The sequence below is a fragment of the Porites lutea genome, chromosome 7 (genome assembly GCF_958299795.1).
Source record: "Porites lutea chromosome 7, jaPorLute2.1, whole genome shotgun sequence".
In the NCBI taxonomy this organism is placed as follows: domain Eukaryota; kingdom Metazoa; phylum Cnidaria; class Anthozoa; order Scleractinia; family Poritidae; genus Porites; species Porites lutea.
Genome location: NC_133207.1, coordinates 26718075 through 26741860, shown reverse-complemented (window position 1 = coordinate 26741860; position 23786 = coordinate 26718075). Strand labels below are relative to the sequence as shown.

General features: G+C 38.8%; 1 protein-coding gene across 1 annotated transcript; it reads right to left on the bottom strand.

Annotated features, from left to right (window-relative positions):
* Positions 1-4773: 4773 nt before the first annotated feature.
* LOC140944867 (uncharacterized) lies at positions 4774-7037 on the bottom strand. Its single transcript, XM_073393971.1, has 3 exons — positions 6949-7037; positions 6107-6167; positions 4774-5248 (listed from the first exon to the last, which is right to left on the bottom strand). The coding sequence occupies exons 1-3, from the start codon at positions 7003-7005 to the stop codon at positions 4887-4889; spliced, it is 480 nt and encodes a 159-aa protein (XP_073250072.1). The 5' UTR covers positions 7006-7037; the 3' UTR covers positions 4774-4886.
* Between the last annotated feature and the right edge of the window lie 16749 nt (positions 7038-23786).

Sequence of the window (23786 nt, the reverse complement as noted above, 5' to 3'; positions counted from 1 at the left end):
TTTATTTTGTAACAGTCATCTATTTGTCCGATGTAAGATCAGAAGTATGTGCAATCGATTGGTTTTCCTGTTATCCGGGGTATTCACTCCTGTGTAATGACGTCACGTAAAACGCATGTGGATGAGATCAAGATATATGCTTCGAGTAAATTTTGGAAGTCTTTTGGACATTATTGTCGATGACAGGCTTTCCTGGTCACATCACCTTATAGATGTAAAAATGAATTTTGTTTACAAACTGAACTCCCTGAAATGGAGTTCGTTCTTGAGAAGAAACGCCCTATTGGACTTATACTTCAAGATAATATTATATTAATTTACCATCAGTTCTATATGGACTGGTCACTTGGGGCGGCTGCCTTATTGCGGACCTTCAACATTCTCTGGAAGTACCTCACCTTAGGGCAGCCAGAAAAATATACAACTTGCCCCGAGATATGCCTACTAAGAAAGTATACTGTTATAAGTATATTGAACGTCGAAGTCAGAAAGTCATTGGTGGAAATTATCAAGTCCAGACAGTGGAGAGTTTAATAAAGAGGCAGTCCTGCCAGCTTGTGTTTGATTGTCTTCAGGATAATGTCTGTACCCCTTTTAAAGGATATTTTACAAAAATTGAACACAACATTAACACTAGAAACAATGGGTGTTCACTAAAACTTCCCAAAACCAAATTAGAATTTGGACGGAGAAGTTTTGCCTTTCAAGGGGCTCTAGTTTATAATACTTTACCTCGGCATTTAAGAACTGTAAACTCTAGGTTTCTTTTTAAGAGTAATTTAAAACAATTTTTTCAATAGTATTCCATAATTCATAACTCTTTTCAGTCTTGTAAGTCGATGATTTTTACAGATTTTGATTTTTAAATCTTAGATTTCTTAGTGTTATTTTATTCTATTTTCCTTTTTCGATTTTATTTTTTATTTTTTAGCTAATTATGAGATAATTACAGGACCCTTTTGATAACAGGTCTTTTTATTAGAACTGATAGGTTATCCTGTATAAATATTCGCGTTATTATTATTACTATTATTATTATTATTATTATTATTATTATTATACCGACATTCGAACTGGAATACTTAACGCTCTATTATAAACTTCGATTAATTAAACCACTCCATAGCGGCTCTTTCATACTTGACAAATATGCGCGTGCCTTGCACTCATACAACTTCAGAAGGAGTAATAACAAATTGTCCAGCCTTTTAACTTGCAGTTTGTTGAAAACTCTATTAGCTATAGAGGCGCTATTCTTTGGAACGCTGTCTCGGCTCATTTTACAGACCAGTTTACTGTATTTTATGCAAAGTGAAGAAGGACTCTCATTTTAGGGAACTTGATTTTAACCCATAGTCGGTCCAGTGGCTTGCCAGGCACTACCAGGATTTTAAATGTTTTTAACTATTTTATGTTTTAAATGCTGTAGTCAATTTACTTAGAGGTAACTAATTTAAATTCATTTCAACATTGTATTTTTTTTAGAATCTTACTGTACATTTATAGAGTTTTTATTGTAGTTGTAATTAATGTTATTCTTACTTTTTAATATAAATTTATTCATTTGTGATTATTTTTACACGACCCCACAAGGTTTGAGCTTTACCCCCCATATCGTGTTTCAATAATAAAGGATATGTATGTAAAGAAATCTAAAACTATAACAAGCTTTCCGCTACTAGTGGGCTATAACAAATAGCCTAGTAGTACCTCAACCAATCAGAACGCAGCATTCATAATAGACCACTAGTTGGGTGTTACTAAATAAATATATTTTACTTTTGAAAAGGCTTCCCCTCCCTAATTCCCAGGGGTCATTTTCATTTTCTTCACTTTATGTATTTTCAAACTGTACTCTCCGTATTGTCTTAGAGCTCTGACGCGAGCACTTACTTTCAAATTGACATTCCCAGTTCATTGTAACCTTATTCAAACTAGAGAGAGCTTTTGAGGTTCCCCTCGCTAAAGAGGTGAATAACTTCAAAACCATAAGCTACGAGCACCAAGCGACTTTTGCTAAAAATTATCTGGGACATTTTCAAGTCATCTTGTCGTGTACTTTACCATTGACGTTATTATAGCAACTGAGTTTTGACAGCCATGTTTTTCATAATTAGCTACTTTCCTAGGATATATTTCTATTCTCTGAGGCGCTCCCCTCCAAGGTCGCAAGAAGCAACAAAAAGCCTGGTCTGAATAGGGTTAAGGAAAATTCAAATGAAATCAAAGTTTAGTGAGTATTCTTAAATCTGATTTACACGACTAAGATTTTAGCTCAAATTTTTATGGGAAAAAATGCTATAGAAAACCTGCTATCATTGGAACAATTCGCCACAACTCGGGTAAACAGGAATTTGCGAATGAGTTAATTAAGGAAATATAAAATTTTATCGAGATAGGAAGTTATAAAACAAAGGCAAATACTGGACACTTCCACATCAACTTCAAGTTTCTTTTGATAGCTTCTAGAGCCATTTATATCACTAAGCTCAGGTTTCTAGCGAGCGGCACCGAACATTTTTGCGTTGTTTTGATTCATTTCTTATACAAAGAAAGATCCAGTAGAGAATAGATAGCAGAATAAACAACAGTTTTAAGACGTTTTACTAACACAACCAAAGAAAGAAGAAGTTTAGAAGAAGTTTAAGACGTTTTAATATCACGACCAAAAAGAACAAGCAACTGAACGATACCGAATAAGAAATACTCCAAAAGAGCTACAGGATACTGTATATCTTATCAGTTACTGACTTTTTGTTATATATATCAACATTTAATTCATAATGCATGACAATTGAATAATTAAATGGAAGACATATCTTAACAATCCGTGACATCCGATTGAAGAAGTCTACTGGAGAATTGTGAACAACGCGTAGAAAACTACAAATTCAAACACGAAAAACAAAAAAGAACTCTTTTGAAACTTTACTAAGAACACCATGTGCAAACAGTTACAAAAGTTAACCTCCTTAATATCATAGGTGACGAATTACTCCTTAATTTTGGCGCGAAATTTCAGCGTTAATTTGTAATTTCACATGTGAAATTACAAAATTGCCATGGCAACCTTCCGTACGTCTCAGTGTCAAGATGGCGACGAAGTGTTAAAATGCCGTGAATGAAGATGTCAGGGCACAAAAAGACGATTTAGAAAACCTGAACACACAAGAGAACATCAAGAAGTATTCTAACAGGTATTTTGTCGAAATAGTCTGAAAAATTCTGAACTTTATAAGCCAAATTTAAGGTCTAAATATTAAACATACGATCCAGGATAAACATGTCAAAAATCCAAGATTGCTAACGTAATTCGTCACCCATGATATTAATAGGTAATCAAATGGTATGCTCGCCTAAAGGCTCGGGAAATTATTAGGATTTGGACAAAACGCGCGTGAAGTTATTCCCTAATTTCACTCGTCACCATTTGATTACACATACTTGTTGACAAAAAAAGTAACAAAATAATGCAATGGTTTTTAGTCACATACGAGAATGTTGGACCAGAGATACTGGCCTCAGGGTATCTATAGCGCAAACAAGTCTTTTTATTCAAAAGTAAATTAGGCAATTGTATTATTATAATGATAATTTGCTGTGAAAAATGTGTTTTCACTGAAAGTGCCTCGCAAACTCTGATTTACGTAGTTCACTCATTCAACAAAAATTGTGTGTTAGAAATAAAAACTTGAAAAAGAATGACCAGATCTCACTTTCTTGTGAGGCGTCTTACTATTCACTGCGTTAGGAAGTCAGACTATGTGTCAAGAGGTCGCTTTTAATTTGGGAGGTTTTAAACAATGAAAAATGCTCAAGAAACCTGGAGACAGCCCCTAGAGAGATCAATTAATTTTAGTCTTTCCGGTACAGGGGCCCGTTTCTCGAAAGTCCCGTTAACTTAACGGGCCCGAAATCAAATATTCAAATCGAAATATAAAGAATAAGAGCGCGGGTCCTGGCTAGCAAACTACTGCATTTTGTTTCATTAACTGACAGTTTTGTCGTGTTAGATGCAAAACTATTGAAACCTCGATCTTTAATGTAAACGGAGACAGCTTACCGGGCCCGTTAATTATCGGGACTTTCGAGAAACGGGCCCCTTGCCGGGAAAAATTCAACTGGTACTTTGGATACTAATTAGGTGGTTACTCATGAAGCTTCGACAAGAGCATTCTCCCTTGGCTTCGACTGTATTCTCATTCCTAATTTAAGAATTCGTCATCTAAACAGATGGGTTAATTCATTTTTGGAAGTGGCGAGGTTTCTTTAGACGCAGAAACGTAGAGTAATTAAAGACAGCATTTTAAGCTGACATTGTCATGGAGACTACAGTACTGTATTCTACTTTGTGCACGCCTGGAAAAGCTACTAACACGCTAATACTACTCTACATGATCCCTAATTCATTCATTGCCCATTACCGCATACTATCCTATGCTTCTCTAACTAACAATTACTGTTTTCGGTGCGCCGAGTGCAATCATGTTCCGACAGTTTCTTGCTGCCAACATCTCGCTGAAATGGCATCGGTTGATAGTTCCATGTACTCCTTTGCAATTTTATTACTGCGTAAAGCTACTTAAAGAACCAGGGTCTACGTATTAAACAGAATGATTCAAATGATACACTGTACATCTGAGCGTACCTTGTCTTCGCTGGTTTCTTTCGCATCCGAAAAGAACTGGGTTAGGCGTAAAAAAAAAAATAGAAAAAAAGAAAGAAAACAATGACTAATTAACACGGTCCAATAAATGACCACTTTATTTCAAACACCTCACAATGGAATCTTTAGTCCCTCACATTTATTTATGTTTCTAAGCTAAGGAAGCGATTTGTTTACGAGTACAGCATAGACTCAATGAGTAATATTGCGTGACCTGGGCTTAACAGGTATCGGAATCGATTCTATAAGCGCCAAAGAAGGTGTGATAGCTTGTCAGCCAGATACGACTGTCAGACACGGTCTTCAAGCCGATGCGATCACCCACATTTAGCTTCACAACTTGTCCGGTATATTCGGTACCATAATCGGCTCGGTTGTCGATGCCTGTCTGCATCACGCCTACGCGAAAGTCATTGACGTAAAGCTCCACCGCGTTGCGATAGATTCCTGAAGGAGCGTCTTGATAATTTTCAAAATACACTTGGCTGTAGACATAGTAATATCCCTCCTGCTGGGCTACCATTTCACCACCCACTTGGTTGAACATGTAGGTTATTGGATCCTTCACAAAATCAGTGAGTTCTAGGAGAAAAGAACACGAACAAATAACTGCGATTCCCGGAGGGTGGGGGGGGGGGGGTACTCCCTTACAAGAGGCTAATAGGGATGTGCCGCTGGATGGGCCGCATTTTCACGACTGGAGTGACTATAATGGGGTCGCATTTTCAATAGATTTACTACAATGGGGTCGCAAAATTTTCGGATTTTTGGGGTAAGCATTCATTCAAAATGGGACGATTCTCGGTTAAAAAATCGATCAGAAAGTTGTTGTTTATTAAATTTAACAGTAAGCTCCCATTGACGGCATTACATTCCGCCGCTTGAAACCACATTGATAAGGTCAGGGTGCATAAATAGAAAGTGCCTAAGTTGGGATCGCGAAAATTACATTTTCCAAAAAGTGACTAAGATGGGGTCTATAATTGGCCAAAAAATAGACTATATTGGGGTAGGGGCTCTGAGAGGCCAGCGGCACATACCCAGCAAACATTAACCCAAGTACCCTCCCCGGGCTGCGATTCCACTTAAAGATCCGTTAGTAAGGAGTTGTCTTTTAGTTAGCATTAATTAATCGTGGGCATTCATAATAAGTTACGTTATCCCAGGAAACATCGCATGATGTTTGGCAGGTATCGACTGCGGATATCCAGGGTGATTGAATAAGTATATCAAATGACAGTAATGATATTAGTGGTGCAGGAAAAACGAGAGAAAAATGCAAGTTAAACTGTTTTTGGTGAAACGTCTAAGAGCCGGATTCTTCGAATTTCAGCAACTGATATCTTTTTATAAGTGAAAAATTAGTAATAAGAGAAACCAATGACCTCTCTAAGATCTGCAACTGAAAACTAAAGAGTATTTATCGTTGTTAACTGTTACTTGTGTTGTGAGGGAATTTCTTGGACTCCGATAAAGTTCCTTTCAACGTTCCGAGGGCATTCTACATGAAGACAAATAACAAAAAAATATCGATAATTAAAACAATTATAACTAAAGCAATAAAGAATGCCAGATCATAATCGTAAAGCAACGAAGTTGCACTTTGGAAAGCTTGTCTGGAGAAAAAACGGCGTTGACGCCAGGCCAACACTGATGCGGTCATATCTGTGAGTAGATTGGAGCTCCACTCTGACTAGCCATGTTCACAGACCCTCTCGATTTTTTCCTCAGAGACCGTCAATCTGATGAGACCGTCGAGCGCGCAATACAACAAATCAGCTACCATATGTATGAGTTAGCAATTCATCCTTCAACCACCTGCCGGCGATTTTAACGGTGTAGGTTCAATTTGTAAGATAACTTTCCGGTATTTTTTGTCCCCAGTTAATTCTTATTTCTTAGAGTTTAATTGATTTAATGATATGTAAAATTCCTCATTTAACCAAGCTTTAAAAATGGAACACGGTCAAGCAAGAAAGGCGCAAGAGACGAAGGGAAGAGAACGCGGGTTCTCGGCCGTGAAATAACGCCTGCTTTACAGGCTAATTATCTCATACAAATTAGATGTAACAATTAAAGTCACTTTATTTTGTAAATGTTTTTCAGTTAAGCAACAGCTCAGAGCGGAGTGGCTTTAATGACGGCTAAAGTAACGTTGCACTTTATCAAATTTCCGCCTGTAGTAGAAAACTTTCACTTCCTATTTTCCATTTCCAATCCCCCATCATAGCAACTACCTTTAAAACAATAACAAAAATACTGGAGATTATATAATTATCTACCTGAGCTTTCGCCATTCCAGCCAGGAGTGAGCAGAGGAATACAGCTTGTCGCAACATGATTGCACTCGCCACACCCAAAACTACGAACCTGTATCAACGAGGAAAAAAAATGTTGGTTTTGTCAGTCAAACCATTAACGGAATTTATGATTCTTAAACTCCTTCTTCAAAGTCATCATTAAAAATCACTTCACTTTTACTATATACGTACTTCAATAGTCCAAATGCGATTGCCTTCGAGACGAGAGGATTGTAAGAAAAGCTTAGTTAGTTATATAATAGAGTTACCTACGAGGCCGATTAAAAATTAAAATAACCAATCAAGGCGCTTTACGTTGTAACATGAGGCACTGTTTTGAATCGTGAGTTTTTCTAGCTTAACAATTTGGCTTATCATATGAGTATGAACAAGTAGTATGAACAGCTGAGTAATATTTGTTAAACTGTGTAAACGAATTCAAAGAAATATTACGAATTAAAATTACTCTAGGTCTAAGGTCGGTTGTGGGAGTAAGGTCTTTGATAAGCTGAGTCGCAGTTAACACTTATGAGCAAATATGTTGAACCACAAAACAGATTATGTTAAAGTGTTTTATTTAAAGAAACTTCCGGAGGTTTTAATTCTTTTCGATACACAACCTTTTTTGCTCCTAGAGTCAAATATTGAGACACCTGTTATACGAGACTGTGGGTCAATTATTTGTGAAACTATTCAAATGAACCAGTGTTCTAATTCGGATCAGCGAGGAGCTGTTTTCGTAGCGAAATGTCCTCCTTATAGACCCAAAGATAGTTAATAAAAACCAGCAGGGACAAGCAATAGTTAGACCTCTTTAGCTTGTATGGTTGGTTTTCCCAATAGAGGTTGCAGGGGAACTTGGCCGTTTGTGTTTTCATAAATTATGCAGCATAGATATGCACTTGAATAAGATGAAATTTGAAAGAAACAGTTCTCCAGAGTATTATGACATGACCTGTATTGGGAAAACAAAACATACAAGTTGAAGAGGTCAATTTAAACTAGTGTCGGATAAGTGAGGGTTGACTGTTTTATAATTTCCTTTAATAGCAGTTCATAAATCCACAGGTAACTTCGTACTTCCGACGACAATTAAGGGGATATTCTGATTGAATTTTTGTTGGTGAAGTGTATATACACATAGACTAGTTTAGCGCTAGCACAGGTTGTCTAAACGTCAGTCAGTGTCAACAACAACAGTCCTATTCAGGACTACGTTCATCCGGACGATCAAACTCAACCTACTTTTGAAATGACTCCTGGGTTCAAACCTTTCACGGAAGGATCTTAGTATCTCCTTTATATTAACTGCCCTACAACACCATTTCTCGGTGCAAGTAGTTTTTATGAGAGTTTTTCTTCGTGTCAGCGTCGATAAAATCTGGAATAAAGCCGCGGACGTAGAGGATAAAGGGCTCTTATGTATTAAACTATTTTTTAAATTTTTGTTATTGGTAATAAGATTTGAACACTGGGCATTGGGATTTCGGAAAAAATAATGGCTGGGAAATGAGATTGTTGCCTTCCATTAAGAACCCCATTAATGTTTTTCGTTTGCCTTCCTTTTTTCTGGCGTTTATCTCGACTGTACGTACTACTGACGTCATTTTATCGCCTATCGCAAACGTTGTTCATATTCGTCCAACGCTAGCTGGTTGTTATATTATGAAGAATTAGCCGAGGGATTTGAGCCATTCAGAAACGGACAGATATTTTAAATGCCAGTAATAACGGTGCCGTAGAATGGGGAGGGGCCGGGGGGGGGCCTGCCCCCCCCCCCCAATAATTTTGACAGGCACGTTTAATTTGGTCAGCGGCCACGCTTTTCATGCTGCTCTGCGGTTGATTGTATTCATTTAGGTTCGATAAAGCGCGAAAATTGTTTATTTATCGCTTCAACACAGAAAAATCAGTTAAAAATTACTGGAAATTAATGCTCTCAGAGGGCTGAAAATGCTATTCCAAAGACCCTATATTTCAAATTCTTCCGGTGGAGCATGCCCCCGCACCGTCACCCTAGCAGCTCGCCCCCTGCTTCGGCACTCGTGACTGGAAACCCAAAAGTTGTATTCGAACCCATAGTCAGCTATATAAAGGTCGCTTAATATTTCGCTACTAGTACGAAATTTATCTGGGAATATTTTAACGTGACGTATTGACGTTTCCATGGCAAACGAGTTATTAACTGTGGGACGGAGGACTTTTTTGAAAGTCTAGGTCGACATATGTGTTAGCCAACCTGATGATTTTGTCAGACACCCAACTTTTTAAGTATTTTTTGCTCTTTAAGCATAATTAGTAGAGGTGACTGGTTATGAAAGTCGACAAACATCAAAGTTGAAAACAACGGTGGTGTAGTTTATGTTGGAAGCTCCCTGGCCCTGCACATGTTTTTTCTCCACAAATTGTGCTTCAGTAAATTAATGTGATGTTTCTACTGGTCAGTCTAAGTTCAAAATGATAGGAATGCTATTGAACGTTGTGCACAGTCAGGTCCAAAAAAGCTAACAATTGACAAAAACATATGAAAAAGGAGTCCAACGGGTTGTTCATGTCATTTCACCAGTTTATTAACTATGCAATAAGTATTCTGTGTGATTCTGATGGCCGTATTATGTGCAGTTTCAAATTTATAGGACTGAAATGAACATGAACTGAAAGTAGAACCTTGATAAACTGAAGGGCCAAGGGACTGGCAAAATATTATGATTCTCCCGGGATTATGATATGTTCACTTTAAAGACTGAGGTTTCGTTATACAGAGGACTTCGTTGTATAGTGGTTCGTTAAATTAAGTGCGGAAGGTTTAATGACTCTACTGTTAGATGGACAAGGGATGAGGGGAACAGAACAACTTAACATATAGAGGATTCCGGATTGCTGTCCCTAGCTCTTCTGGCAACTCTTTTTTGCTCTGCAGCTGCGGTTCTCAGTTAATATCGCAAGCTATGTGTGACTGTAGTCATTTTTCTAAAGCGAGCACCCAAGGAGGCTGAAGAAGGAAATTCACTTCCACATACTGAATGCGATTCGCACCAAGAATACACGGCACCCTTTGTACGTTTCAGCTAATTTTGCTTCGAAAGAGGTAGCGGGTATCTTACGGGAAATAGTGTAGTAGTCAACATTGCCTTAGGCATTAAGCCAAAATACATCAGTGTCTGTTATAAGCTTAAGGTGCCTGAGGTTTTAAATAAACGCGAAAAAAAAAATCTAGCGTAACTTGACAACGCAAAATAAATCCAATACCTAGCTTGGTCTTGGTTGTGTCGATAAGTCATTTGAAGAAATGGACACAAATTTATAAAGTCGATAAAGGATTATGATGCATTAAGCATTATGAAAATGAACACGCGTACGTTAAAAACCTACTTAGCTTTGAATTCTGGTTCTTTTTTCATGGTTCTGTTTGATATAATTTTGAAAATGTGGCTATAGATGTATACTGAATCGAAGTTTAAGTAGATAATGTAGCAGAATACGCAGGAGGGGGAAGGTTAGCCCATTATTCCCGATCTCAGGTCCCAGTGATCTGATCGACCAGTGGGGCCCTCGATCGCAATAAATTCTTGCTTATTAGTTTCTACTTTCACAATTTATTTGTTTATTTGTGTTTCTATATTGTGTCATCTAGTCCTCATCCATATTACGATTTTGATTTCATTTATTTATAAGCTGTAAACTTTTCTCTGTTAGCCTTAGTCTTAATTTCATATTTTGAACGCATATTGCCCCGCCTCGAATAACCTTACTAGCTGTGGGCAATGCTTCTGTAATATTACATGTTTATTAATAAAGTTTGTTGTTGTTGTTGTTAATTGTTTTGTTGTCAATAGACCTTGTCACGGTTTTTGGACGCCATCTTGACGAGCAGACAATTAACGTGTGAGAAATCACAGTGGTTTGTATGAGAATCTGATGTAAAATAATTTCCGTGAAACGGCTGTTCTGAAAAAAATATGACTTGTAAACTAAAGCTGCAAAACAAAGAATTGTACTAACAAAATTTTGGGGCGTACCCTGTGTTTAAATTTTTCCAGAGGCTTGCTTTAGATTTTCCATATAATTGTCTATAATTTTTCCTCGGACTTTCCTTCAGACAAATGTACTAAAGAAAATTTAGAAGAATGAGAAATTTTAAAGTGCTTCTAGGTCTTCTAGCGCATGTAACGCCCTTAATTTCTTTCAGTAGATTCCTTGGGAGTGAAGCTTTAGTTTACAATTCATATTTTTTTTCAGAACAGCCATTCTACGGAAATTATTCGACATTAGATTCTCATACAAACACTGTAATTTTGCACGCCTTTGCCTGCTCTTCAAGATGGCGTCGAAAACCGTAACAAGGTCTATTCCATTTATGCATGAGATGAATAGTATGAGAAATATTAGGGATCGGGGTTAGCTAATATGGATAAGTCTCAGTTTATTTTAAACCCACTCCACGAGCACGTTAGCATATTTATTTAGCCCTACCAATACACCTTTATTATTCTATTGTTACAAGCATGGCCAGTTCATGCAGTTTCCCTTAAATCTAACATATCTCAGTAATTCTCTGATGTGCCACTGTCCGTTTGATGAAGAACACCTCGCTCGCGGGACTTTAGCCAATTGGCGGTAGTATCGGCGGTCCTATCGGTCATAAAATATAAACACGTTCAGTTAATATATATTTAGTCTAGTTTATCTTGTACAGGTGCAAGAGGTTTCAGTTGGGTGTTGATTTATATGGTTAATATAAAGGAAAAGAAGATACCTCAGGGGATGCCCCAGGGAATACCCAGGAGATGCCCCAGGGGATACCCCAGGGGATGTTCCAGGGGAGGGGCTACTCCAGATTTTAAGTGACGGGGATGATGAAATAGTGGGAAAATTCAAAACCCATTAAACCCTTGGACCAAAAATTAACCCCTAAAAAATCCTATGCTGAATACTTTTATTGTTTAATTGTATATCTATAACTGGTTTTATGAAACAGATGCAATGTAACGTGTTAAATCAGTTAAAACAGGCGCAAATTAAACAAGTTTAGTTGTACTTCAGGGATTCGCAGAACTACACGGCCGGGATACACGGGCACTAGACCACGAATCTTCAGATTGTTTTGAATACCCCCCAAAATTCCTACCGTTTAAATCAAGCCACCCCCAAAAATTCTCCTACCCAAACTGAATCCCAGAATCAAAACTTTGAAACCCAAAAAAATCCTTCGATCATCTCCGTCACATATATTCTGGAGTACCCCTCCAGAGGGGATGCTAAGGAGAAGGCCAAGTGAATAAAAATTGCAAGTTCCCTAGGGTATACCCGAGGGGAATTGCAATAAAGGCAATTAATTATAACTAAGAAAACACATCTTATTTGGATGTCTGCTTTAGAATGGTATCATTTATAGCGAGTCATATAAGGCTTGAGTCAAGCCCAGGTTGATCTTAGGCATTAAGGGGCTTAATTCAAATTTTGTGACTATTATAATTTTCTTCCACAAGAACTGAATCTTTTTTAAGACCATGACGTGAACACACTTCAAAGACTTTACAGGCGCACGAAAGTGGAGATAACTGGAGATGAAACTGTCCTACTAAATTCTGAGTTTTTTACGTCTAAGACAGTGCGGACGCGAGAAAAGAAAAAAGCTTTGTTTCTTATATATATTAGTCAGGATTATGCAATGTGGTGAATATTACTCGCGCTATGATTGGTCGTAACCCAGTGAGGTATTAGAGTGCAGACACATGGATGACGTCACAGTAAACTTGTTTTGTTTGTTTTCTTCAACATGGTGCATAGTTTTGAAAATGTTTGTGAGCATTATTTCGGATTAAGCAAGAGAAGACCTCGAAAAAAGTCTGCCCGCGGCTCGTGTGCCACTTCTTTGTTTTTACCACATTTTGACATCATCTGCTGGTGATCTCTTACTGAACAGACCGACGACAACATGGAATCTATTTGTTAAAAGTGTTGCAGGGCAGGGGAACGCCTGTTTGATAGTTTGGCCAATGGGTGGGCGTTACCACGGGCAATTAAAAAACCCACCAGTGCAAGTTCCAGTGAAGACACAAGACCTTTCCTCGTATTGCTCTTCTTCTGGAATATGAGGACAACTTCCTCCATATTTTGGTGGCGGGCTGGTACAGGTTCGCACGCGCGTTTCAATGGTTTGTCCTGGAGCACAAAGAAACCGATGATGGCAAGGTCCCCAGCTACTCCATTCAGACCAACCTCCCGGTACTAAAGAATGATGAATAAATCAATCAATCAAGTTAGCTCCGAGGTAAAATACAGCTGTAAGAGTAAAAAGTAGGCACCACAATTTATGCTGAATGTTGAAGCTAACCTATTCATTCTCTTTTTTGACAGTTTGTCTCAATTTCTGTGAATGTGTGTCTGATATCGTTTGTACATGTCTGTATTTGTTACTGGTTGTAGCGAAGTGTTACTGTCAATAAACGATGTTTCTTTCACCAATTTTAGTTTGACGCTCGTTATTGAAGAAAAAAGGCGACTTATAACTAACTTAATTGTTCAATTAGATGTTTTTGTATGTAAATTTTTAGTATTTTTCGCAACATTCTTTGTATTTTTACCTATATTTTGAAGTGCGTTGAATAAACTTTTGTATGTATGTATGACAATACGTAGCCTGAGTATCAGGCCTTCATAAGTGGCTAGCTATAGGGGAGAGGATATTTCCCCTTTTCCCCCAGAAACGCCTGATACTCAGGCCGGACAATACGATGAGGTTGCTCGTCTCGAGCCTTGCGTGACCAAAAAAAGAAATGCTGCTTGGAACACTAGGTTCCTCGAGGTAGCCCCTGTATTGTTTACTCACCAGGTGGAGGCTGGTAGTAGCAATAATCGATTCTTATGTCAGGCGTTGGCCCCGGTCCCGTGCCACCTATTGGTGATTTCGTATCTGAGAATCCGACTTCATTCCACTGTGCCTCGTTATCACAATCCCAGTAGAAGTATTCGCTTTTTACTTGCATGCCCTCTACTTTCTGACACAAATGACTACCGGACTTAAACAAGACAAAAGGGAGGTCCGTAGGAAGATATATTGGATCGGATGCGTCAACACCGTCTGAACGGCAACAGTAATAGATTTTAGTAGTCGACAAGCCATATGGGTCATAGTCACCATCTGGTAGTTCACCGCTATAAGAGTTCCTGTTGTCTTTCAATTCATCTTTCCACACCACATTCTCTTTGTTGAAGTCTAGACAATATAATGAAAGCAACATTAAATATTTAATGGAAAAAAACCTTTCGGCTTCATAAAAACTGTCTTTGGGAAACAGTAACCCCGAAAAAGCGATTAGGCCATCCCTTAATGTAAGTCACCAGAGAAAATCTTGAAGAAATCAGGCATCTATTTCTGTTGAACCAACAGACCAGAAATGATATCAATTTATTTCCTTCATGTTCATGAAAATCCCGAAAAGGGGAGGGGGGGGGGGGGGGGGCACTCAATGAAAGTTAGGGTAGAGGTGTGCCGCAGAGGCTTTCAAACCCTCACCCTATTTATACTCACAGCGATCTTGCCCTAGCAATCATATAAGGCGCATACGCCATGCATTCATTATCTTCGAGAGAGAAGACACATTGTACATTGGTGCTACATATGTGTTTACGGCCTTGCACTATTGCCTTGCTCGCTCTCTGCTCCATGGCACCTTTCGGATGGCTTAATTTTTCTCTTCCTTCCTTATCCCACCCCACTCTATCGCGGGTCCTTGTCTCTCATCCGGAAGAGGCCGCGACATTTCCCCGGCCCATTCTTGATATAGGAAATTATGACCTTCTGACAGTAATCGGCTCCTGCTTCTGATTAATCTCCCAAACGTAATGCTTGACCCCAAATGTCGCTAAAGCCCATATGAGTAACCTCATCCCCAGGGAGCTTTTCCCTGGCTTCCAAAGCTAGGTAAGTGAAGAGAGTACTATTTGTCAATAAAATATATACACTAAAGGGGTACCTTTTCTGTTAAAAATGGTGTATAAAAAGGTAAGGGGTTGGACCTTGGGGCTGATAAACTTTGTTAAGTACCCCCCCGGGGAATAAGTTGTCCTATTCACTGCCCCATTTTACTAGCACAGGCCTATAGATCGTTTTCACTGTCACGCAACAAAAAAATAAATTGGAAACCGTCCAGTGGAAGAAGACGAGAAAATGACATGTTACAAAAGACTAATATATAAACAATTTGTCCAAGTCTCAGGTCTTTGTGGCCCACAGTTTCTGAGTTATTTGCCGAAACGTTTCACGCACCCTTGTAGAGCTTTGTATGGAGACGCCATATTGGTGTACCGTTTTGGTCCACCAATATGGCCGCCGGAAATCAACAAAACATCTGGAGTTCACTTACATATGGGTAGCATATGATATATCGCTCGATATCGCTTTCAGCTTGCGACTAATAAAGGCAGTGTTACACGAAAGAGATTTGTCGCCAACGACAATTATTAGGAAATCATTGCTGGAACAATGTTGTAACAATTGGAAACAATGTCGCAATTAAAAGGTTAAAAGCCGTGATTCGCTGAAGTGATCATGAATCGTCGTTGCGAATCGCCACCTGTAACATCGCCTTTAAAAAACCGAAGGTATAAAGGTTCATCGGACCCTGAATCTTAAGCATCGTGGTTTGTTTGACCCTAAATAACATTGTGTTTGAAGTGTACGATTTATTGATTTACTTTAAGATGGCAATGGCTCTGACTAGTTAGCTTAATCAAAAAACGCAACGAACAGTTTATCTGAATAAAACGTCCAAATGAGATGTGACCAATTCTTTGAAGTGCTATGATATGACATAAGAGGAAAATGTTTACTTCAGAACCTTCGCAAGACACATCTGTCCTGAACTGACAGGACTAACACTCCCCCCCTTTCACCTTTGATCTTTTCCCCTTAATTGCATCTCCCCCACCTGGTTTCTTTTTCCCTCTGCCTAGCCGGCCAGAGCCCCAGTACCCGGAGTAGTCAATCTATAAAATCGGTATCGATTAATAAATCGATAAGTCGATAAAACGCAGTAAACAACTGGTCATTGTATTGAGTATAGAAAGATGGCTGTTAGAAGAGGTTCAACTTAAGATTCTACTTCAGAAATGAGGCTCCAAAAAGCTATCAGTAAATGCTGAGAGCCGCCCGGGGGGAAACTTTAGGAATTTCTGGGTGGGGATGTGCCGCTGGGTCCCTGGAACCCTTAACCTATACCAGAGCTAGTTCAGCTAAATTTTACCACCCTGTAATAGAGTAAACTCCCCAAATCCCCCTATCTTAGAGTAGCTGTTTCCCTAGTCTAGATGAAATCTTCAACCAGCTGATCAGTTTCCTGAAAAATGATACAGTATGTTGCCCAGTATCCGGACGGTACCAGTATCCGGACACTTGAAACAAAAACTCAATTTTTGAGGCGCCCTTTTCAGTTTTCGGTAAACGAAGTATTTCGAATGAAAGCTGAACATTTCAGCTTTAAGATGAGAGTTTTGGCGATTTGAAAGCTTGCGAAACAGCCGCAGAAGACGCCGTTCTGTTCAGGTGAGTAAACTTTTCGTGGCTAATATTTACGCTGTTTACTGCGCAGTAAAAGAAAAGGAAGGGTAATGTGTGATATTTTCAAAGAAACTGTTCTATTTTTAAAGTGAAGATACTTAAGGAAGTCAGGTTTTCAGAAAGTTTATTAATTCTTCTTGAAATTCGATTTGTTTGGAATAACGGAGGCCAGAAACATTCACTAAGTTTTGATGTCATGTGCCCAAGTATCCGGCAGTTTTTTCTTTGCTGTACAGAATCGATGAATTAGCTGTGTACATTATCCGGTTAAGATTTATTTCATATCAGTAACTATAATTAAAGCTTAGGATATATGATATAGTCGTCAAATGTAATTCTACTCAACTCCGTATGAAAATTTTCTTCACTCATTCACAGGCGACTTGATTTCGTGTGCACGGGCTTGTTTCGCGTGACTGCATTTTCTATATATAACTGAAAGCGTCTGAGTTGAACCTGGAATTCTCGTACTTTCCCCACTTGTGATTGCTAGAATGGGGTTGCAACGGTCTGAAAAATGTCACAAAGGGATTGAGAGATGTGAAAGAAGGAGGAATTAGTTCTAGAAAAGCAGGCGTATTGTGGGGACTGAGCATGAAGAAATCAACTGCAGGCCGGACTAAATAGGAGTGACCTTTGACCGTCGGATTGAGGTCCCTTACCCAAGCTTTTTTTTTTTAAATAAAAAATGAGGAAAGAAAGTAGTTTGCAGATTGGCTAATTGAGCTTGCAAACTGCTGCTTCGGCATGTCCACGGTTGCCTTCCTTAAATCAGTGAAAAAGTTCCTAGACAAGGAAGTAAGAAACACACCATTTTTAAAACAGCCGCTCGCGTTTGTTACGTTTTATTTCACGATGCTGGGTTATATTTTTGGAATCGATTGCCAGACTACTTTGCAACTGCAAGAGAAGCTTATAAGTCGCTTGCCTGTCGAAATTTATGTACAATTACGTTGTCATTGTTGTGTCCGGATACTGGGCCAGCTGTCCGCATACTGGGCAACATAGGAGCTCTGCAAAAATATCAATTTCGCGATGGAAACAAAGGCAAAAAAGTTAAACTTTCTTTCGTCATATTAAGGACTAGATAGATTTTCTCTGGGCCAAATTTCAGAGCTCTTGTGATTAACAAAGGAACGTTATTGCAATCTTAAACTGAAGTGTCCGGATACTGGGCAACATACTGTACCCTGTTCTAGACCCAAATGTTCTGATTTATATACCCTATCCTAGAGTAAACTGCTTGAAAACTATACCCTTCACAGGGGCACATACCTATATAGCCCATATATGGCAGTACCCCCCCCCCCCTCCCCCCCGGGTGGGAGCCACGGTAACAAATCAAATCGAATAAGAAGCATTGAAAAGGACTTACCAATAGCTCTGAAAGCTTTTTTAAGACGGGGTATTTACATAATATTTTTTTAATATGCTTCTTTCTCTTCTCAAGAAACTCTTCAGTGTGACGACACGAAAAGCGCAGGGTCAGGGCTTTATAGAAATGAGCATCAAAGGCCACGTGGATTGGCAGAAGAGTCAGTGCAATGGGCTCGTTCATCTCATCACTTCCCGAAGTAAGCTTCTGAAATACCTCACCAAATCTGCCCACTTCATTAATAGTTTCACTTATCCTGTCCATGTCGACTTTAAAGAGGAACTGAATCCGGCCAGGAACTCACTGGCTTCAGAAACCGATCCTTGGGCCTAAATTGAGGAAGAAAGAGAGTGAGAGAGAGAAATGAATTTGTTGACCGGCGTAGTACGAAAAAGCAACAAAGTATCTTTTGAATTTCAACCTTTTCACTTAAACTTGAATGTACCTTGATGACATTATATTCTCTTGACAAAAATAGAAAGGAAAATTTAAAACTCCATAGAAAACGTAACATGGTAATAATAGTAATAATAAAAATCTCTATTAACATATGACCAATTTACATTCCACCATCATAGACTAAAATTTTGATGAAATAAAAATATTAAAAGATCCTGAAACACTAATTTACAAGCTCACACTATTATCGACTTTCTAAAATTTGCGGACACACACTTGGCTAGCTTTTAAGCGACAGTCATCATATGACCAATTGATTTACATTTCACTATCTAAGACTAAAATTTTGATGAAATAAAAGTATTAAAAAGATCCCAAAATACTAATTTACAAGCTCACGCTTTTATCACTTTCTCAAATTAGCGGACACACGCCTGGTTAGCTTTTAAGGCACGTTTCATGAAAGATGAGAAAAATGTTTCTACTTGAAATCAAAACCCATTAAATTCGTGGTTGAGTCAAGCCTTAGTATCGTTTTTTTCTGTCTAAAGTTCACCTTTGTATACGGCTATTTCGAGAAAGGTTGTCGGAAAAAATGTGCACGTGACAATCCCTAAAGGTTATGAGATATGACTGAATACTCTGTTCCTGATATTGTAGCTGTCGAACCTGCTTTGTTTGCTTTCCTTTAGCACTCGCAAACATACATCCATGGCCTTTCGTGGCCATTCTTTTAAATTTCTTTTAAGAACAGTGAACTCCAACCCCCCCACAACATCTTTCGGGATCGTAGCGTGCACTTTTTCCGACAACCTTTCTCGAAATAGCCATATGTACAGCATGATTCTTTACTTTGCTCAAGGCATGATTTGTGAAATTTGTCGTCGTGCTTTTGTAGAGGGTGATCTCTCTTGTTCCCAGTTTAACCTGCTCAACAATGTGCTAAGGGATGGAGAACAATAATTAAAAATGTAAAATGCAACTAGATGACGAAAGAAATCTGCAACATCTGTTTATTGATAAACTAGCTGATCAGCAGACGTTTTCTTTTTTTAACTGACAAAAGCGTGACCCAGAGGTACATTTATGGGGATTGATCGCAGCCGCCATCATGAAAGCAAAATATACCTGCTTTTCAGGCTATTGATAAACTGCTGGCCATAAATGAACCCGCTGCACCGAGTGCATAGCTATTAGGCCTGGTTTCGAACTTACATCCTTAAAACAGCAAGTAGCGCATGCTCAACAAAGATCTCTGATTCATGCAGTGTCTTTCTCGAGTACGCCAAAATCGAATAACTAGTGTAAGAAAAGCTTTCTTTGCAGAATGACCTACAACATGTGAAGCTTACTCTACAAGTCATTGTGTCGCATTTAAATGATTAATAACTAACTAACCGTTCCCCACTTGTCAATGAAGTTACCGTAAACACTTTTGTTAAAGTGCTCCGGCAATTTGCACACAGCAGCTGCGAAGTCGTCTGTTACAGAGAAGTTCTCACTTGAAGCCACATCAAGTAAGTACCCAGCTCGATCTTTATTGCAAACTTTTTTCTCTTCGTAGAACACGTTGTGATTTGTTGAAGTCTCCAATTTCATGCTTTCATACACTGCAGTAAAAATTAAAACAGCGTTAAGATCAGTGCGAAAGATGATTTTTCAGTCAGTGACACAGGCGGCTTGGGGGAAAAAAACCGAGTACTCCCAATCAAGAGTCGAACCTCAGATCTTCTGCTCCCAGATGTTCAATAGCACCTTTTGAACCACTGAATACCTACCTGGTTATTAGCTTCGACTCCTATTGCGGAGTACTCGAAGGTTTTTCTCCGAGCCGCCTGAAACATCTTTCTCATGTATTTCACTAGGCTTGAAATTCACTAATTTCACTACTAGTTGCGGCTCTATTACTTAAATCATACTGTTACGACGAACGACGAAAAAAAAACTTGCTGAAGAGGTCAACTCTGAATACCACAGGATTCCAAAGATTAGGAGTTGCCTTCTCCTAACGTCGAACGCAATGACAAAATAAACCAAAAGGAAGATTTAATAATTCAAACTGTAACTTCAAAGGAATGAATTTTTTCTATGTGATAAAAAATAGATATTTTTTTTTCGCTTACGTGCGCTGAGAGAGAAAGCGAAATCCATCAATCCTAGGAGGTCGAAACCAGCTATAAAAAGACAGAAAGAAGGTCAATCATGTGCATGCATAACTAGCCGATTTTTTGAAAGCCAACCTTACGAAATTTGCAGTCATTTGAGTGAAAAAGCCTCAAAAGGCATATCTCTTAAGCCCGTGAAGCTCCAAAATCATAGTAACGAAGAAAAACAAAGGAGAAAAAGAAAGAGCGAGGAGAAGGAAAGAAGGAGTGAAAAGAAAAAAGCAATGGTTGCACTCTTAGTTTTTATAATAGCTACTTTGGAAAAAAAAAACTGTTCGACGCAAAAGGTCCATTTGGCGATAACGTTATCAAAAATTCGGCTAGATATAATTTAATTAAAATATTATTAATTTATTAACAACAATTCAAAAGTAAGTAAAATTTAACGCGGACAAGTTCTTGAAATCTGAAATAGAAATCGTTGATTTGAGCCCTATTTCTGAGGCCTTCCGGGGCGGGAGGGCGGGGGCTGCTTTCGCATTACCTACAATTTCTGAGGCTACCTGTCACCTGGAGGCCGGGTTAAGTAAAATGTCGCCGTCAGATTTGGCGTAAATTTTTATGATACTCAATTTGGAACTCACTGTAGATATAGTGCCTGGAAAGAATTAATTGTTTTTCACCTCTCTCCTTCGGAGGACCGATCTTGAACAATACCAAAATTAAAAAAAAAAACGTTCCAAAGAGAATAACAGAGAATGTTTGGAAATAAAGAAGGCTAGAGAGTTTGTTATTTTCCTGCCAAAACAGCCAATGCAAAAATGAACAGGTGTCGATTCACTACTTAAAAATGCATGGATTGTCGCCGTTACAATTCTTTCCTTCTTTTATGTCGATTGTCGGTGCTTTCGAATTCTGAGAGGATTGTAGCCAGTTTTCGGGGGCATGTCGCCTGTCGCCTGTCGCTTCTATCCCTTGGAAGGCCTCATTTTTAAAATAATAATAATAATAATAATAATAGTAATAATAATAATAATGATAATAAGTCAAATTTATATAACGCTAAAATATAAAATATTTTAAAGCGCTTGACAGTGGATTTAGAAAAAGCATAGAATAAAAATTTATGTGTTTAAAAATAAAACAATTTAAAAACATATAAGATTAAGATGGCTTGTAAGCTACTTTAAAAAAGTAAGTCTTAACTTTGATTTAAAAATAGTAATATAATAGGAAAACCGTGCAATTATTGGGAGAATCATTGGATTTGCATGCAATAGAAAAGAAAATACATATACATGTCTTTTATTAGTCGTTCAACGACTCGTGATTCGTTGCTCCCCTGGGTTTTAGGCTTGAGAGAAGACAAGAAAAGGTGAATAAGGCTATGTTTGCACTATACCGGATAACTCTTGCGCTGGCACGAAAACTGTAGTGTTTCATGGTCAGTGAAACATCCGGATTTAACCAAAATAAATGCACACAACAACAGATTCAACTCGACACTTGACCATGTGCTTTTTAATTACCCATAACTCATTTCGACCGTACACAATTACATCATCGATACTACAAAAACCATACCGTGTAAGGCTTCTGTTTACACATAAGAACGATGATTTCGGCGCGATTTCTGTAACGGAAGGCAGCTGCCCCTCACCGATCTCGAAAGTGAAGCGTCACATATGGCGGACAGGTTCTGCGCAAAACTTCGGTGCAGTGCTCGTGTAAAATGTATTCGGTCGGTAGCGGAAGTGAATAGATGAAAGTAAATATTCAGGAGTGAGGACTGGGAATTAATTCACCAAATTAAGCCCTCTCGGCCAAACGTTTCGGCACGATGTTCGATGAGTGAACGCCTTGTTCTAGTTCGGTGCCTTTGTAACCTGAGATCAGGCCCAATTTTAGTGGTTCTCATGATACATTTTCTCTAATGTTATTACAAAACGAAACGAAAATTGAGCCTGATCTCAGGTTAGTGCCGTTGCTGTTCATACCATACCAAACAGGGATAGCTTTTCGTATCGGCACGAAAGTTATCCGTTATAGTGTCAAACGTAGCCTAGGTTAGTTGGGAGGAAACAACAAGTCATGGAAAGTGCATGGAAGTTTTACTTAAAGTAGGAGTAAATACCAGATGCCTCCACGTCAGCTTTAAGCTTCGACTGATAACTCTTAGAGCCAAACACAATCGACGCTTTCGTCTCCTTATCCTGGACACAGGAAAGACGCGGACTAAATGCTATTTGATCCGGAACTTTGTATCCACCAGTCAATTTGTTGGTTTTGTAGGTTAGGCTGAAAATCTTTCTTGAAACCAACAGGCCATGATCGATGCCCCCATGTTTTTTATCATCTCCCTCTGGATTCCCTTCCACTATGTTGTAGCCGATACCCACGAAGCTTACACCATTAGGGGACCCATCCTGCCCAGTAACAACAGCAGCACCAAGAATGGTGAGGAAAACGCAAAATAGCATGCTTCTCCTGTCTTCTTTTACAAAAACAAAATTGCACGCATACTTCTAATACAGTCAAACCTCTTATGACTAATGTATAGGTGTAAGTCGTGTAAGCGACCAGTCCCGAATTGAAACGTTAAGAAATTTGTGGTGGCTTACCAAGGTGTACTAGCCTGCGTAGCAAGCGCTTGACGACGGTGGCGAAAACGTCTGTTAAAAAGTGAATTCATGCTGTTTCAAAATTCGTCGCCCTTCTCCTATGTCGTTAGTTTTTCATATGCTGGTGAATTTTTTTGGAATTGAATTCTAAAGGACTGCATCTGAGTTTTAAAAAAGAATTAGGAAATTCTTTTGTTCTCGTTCCCCCAAAAACGTGAAATTGGAGCAGTTCATGAGTCGTGCGGTGACGGCAAGGAAATATACAAAAAGCCGTGATGCTCCCGCACAGTTGTTTTTTCTACTAATCTAAACGTATTGCTTTTTTACCGTTTTTGTTGCCGTCGCCGTCCTCGTTGCTTAAGCTTTCTACTATGACAGCAAAAACGGGGCGCGAGGAGACATGCCTATTCCCTCACGCGTCTCCCTCGCGCGCCCAGTTCTTTCTTGGGCTCAGTTCTTTCAAGCGCCTGCTACGCAGGCTAAAGGTGTACAAGGTATCTATAGCGCGAACTGTACATGTTCTAATTGTTTTATTATACAATTTATGAGTGAAAAGTTTTGGTATTAAAAGTGCGCCGTGTACTCTAACATATAAATAAAACGTCGTAAAGAAAGAGCAACAGTTATCATAATCAGCGATTAAGTCGTACCCCTTCTTAGGGCGCGAGGCGGATCAGACCATCTGTTAAGAGGTCTATCAAGGGAGGTTTGAAACCGACTAAACAACCGACTGCGTGCTTTGACAGGGAAAATTTTTA

Excerpts from the sequence above, each read along its gene's own strand:
- LOC140944867 (XM_073393971.1), bottom strand. The coding sequence starts at position 7,005 with ATGTTGCGACAAGCTGTATTCCTCTGCTCACTCCTGGCTGGAATGGCG. Across the intron at positions 6,168-6,948 it reads CTGGAATGGCGAAAGCTCAG|AATGCCCTCGGAACGTTGAA; the intron begins GTAGATAATTAT and ends GTCTTCATGTAG. Across the intron at positions 5,249-6,106 it reads GAAATTCCCTCACAACACAA|AACTCACTGATTTTGTGAAG; the intron begins GTAACAGTTAAC and ends CTTTTCTCCTAG.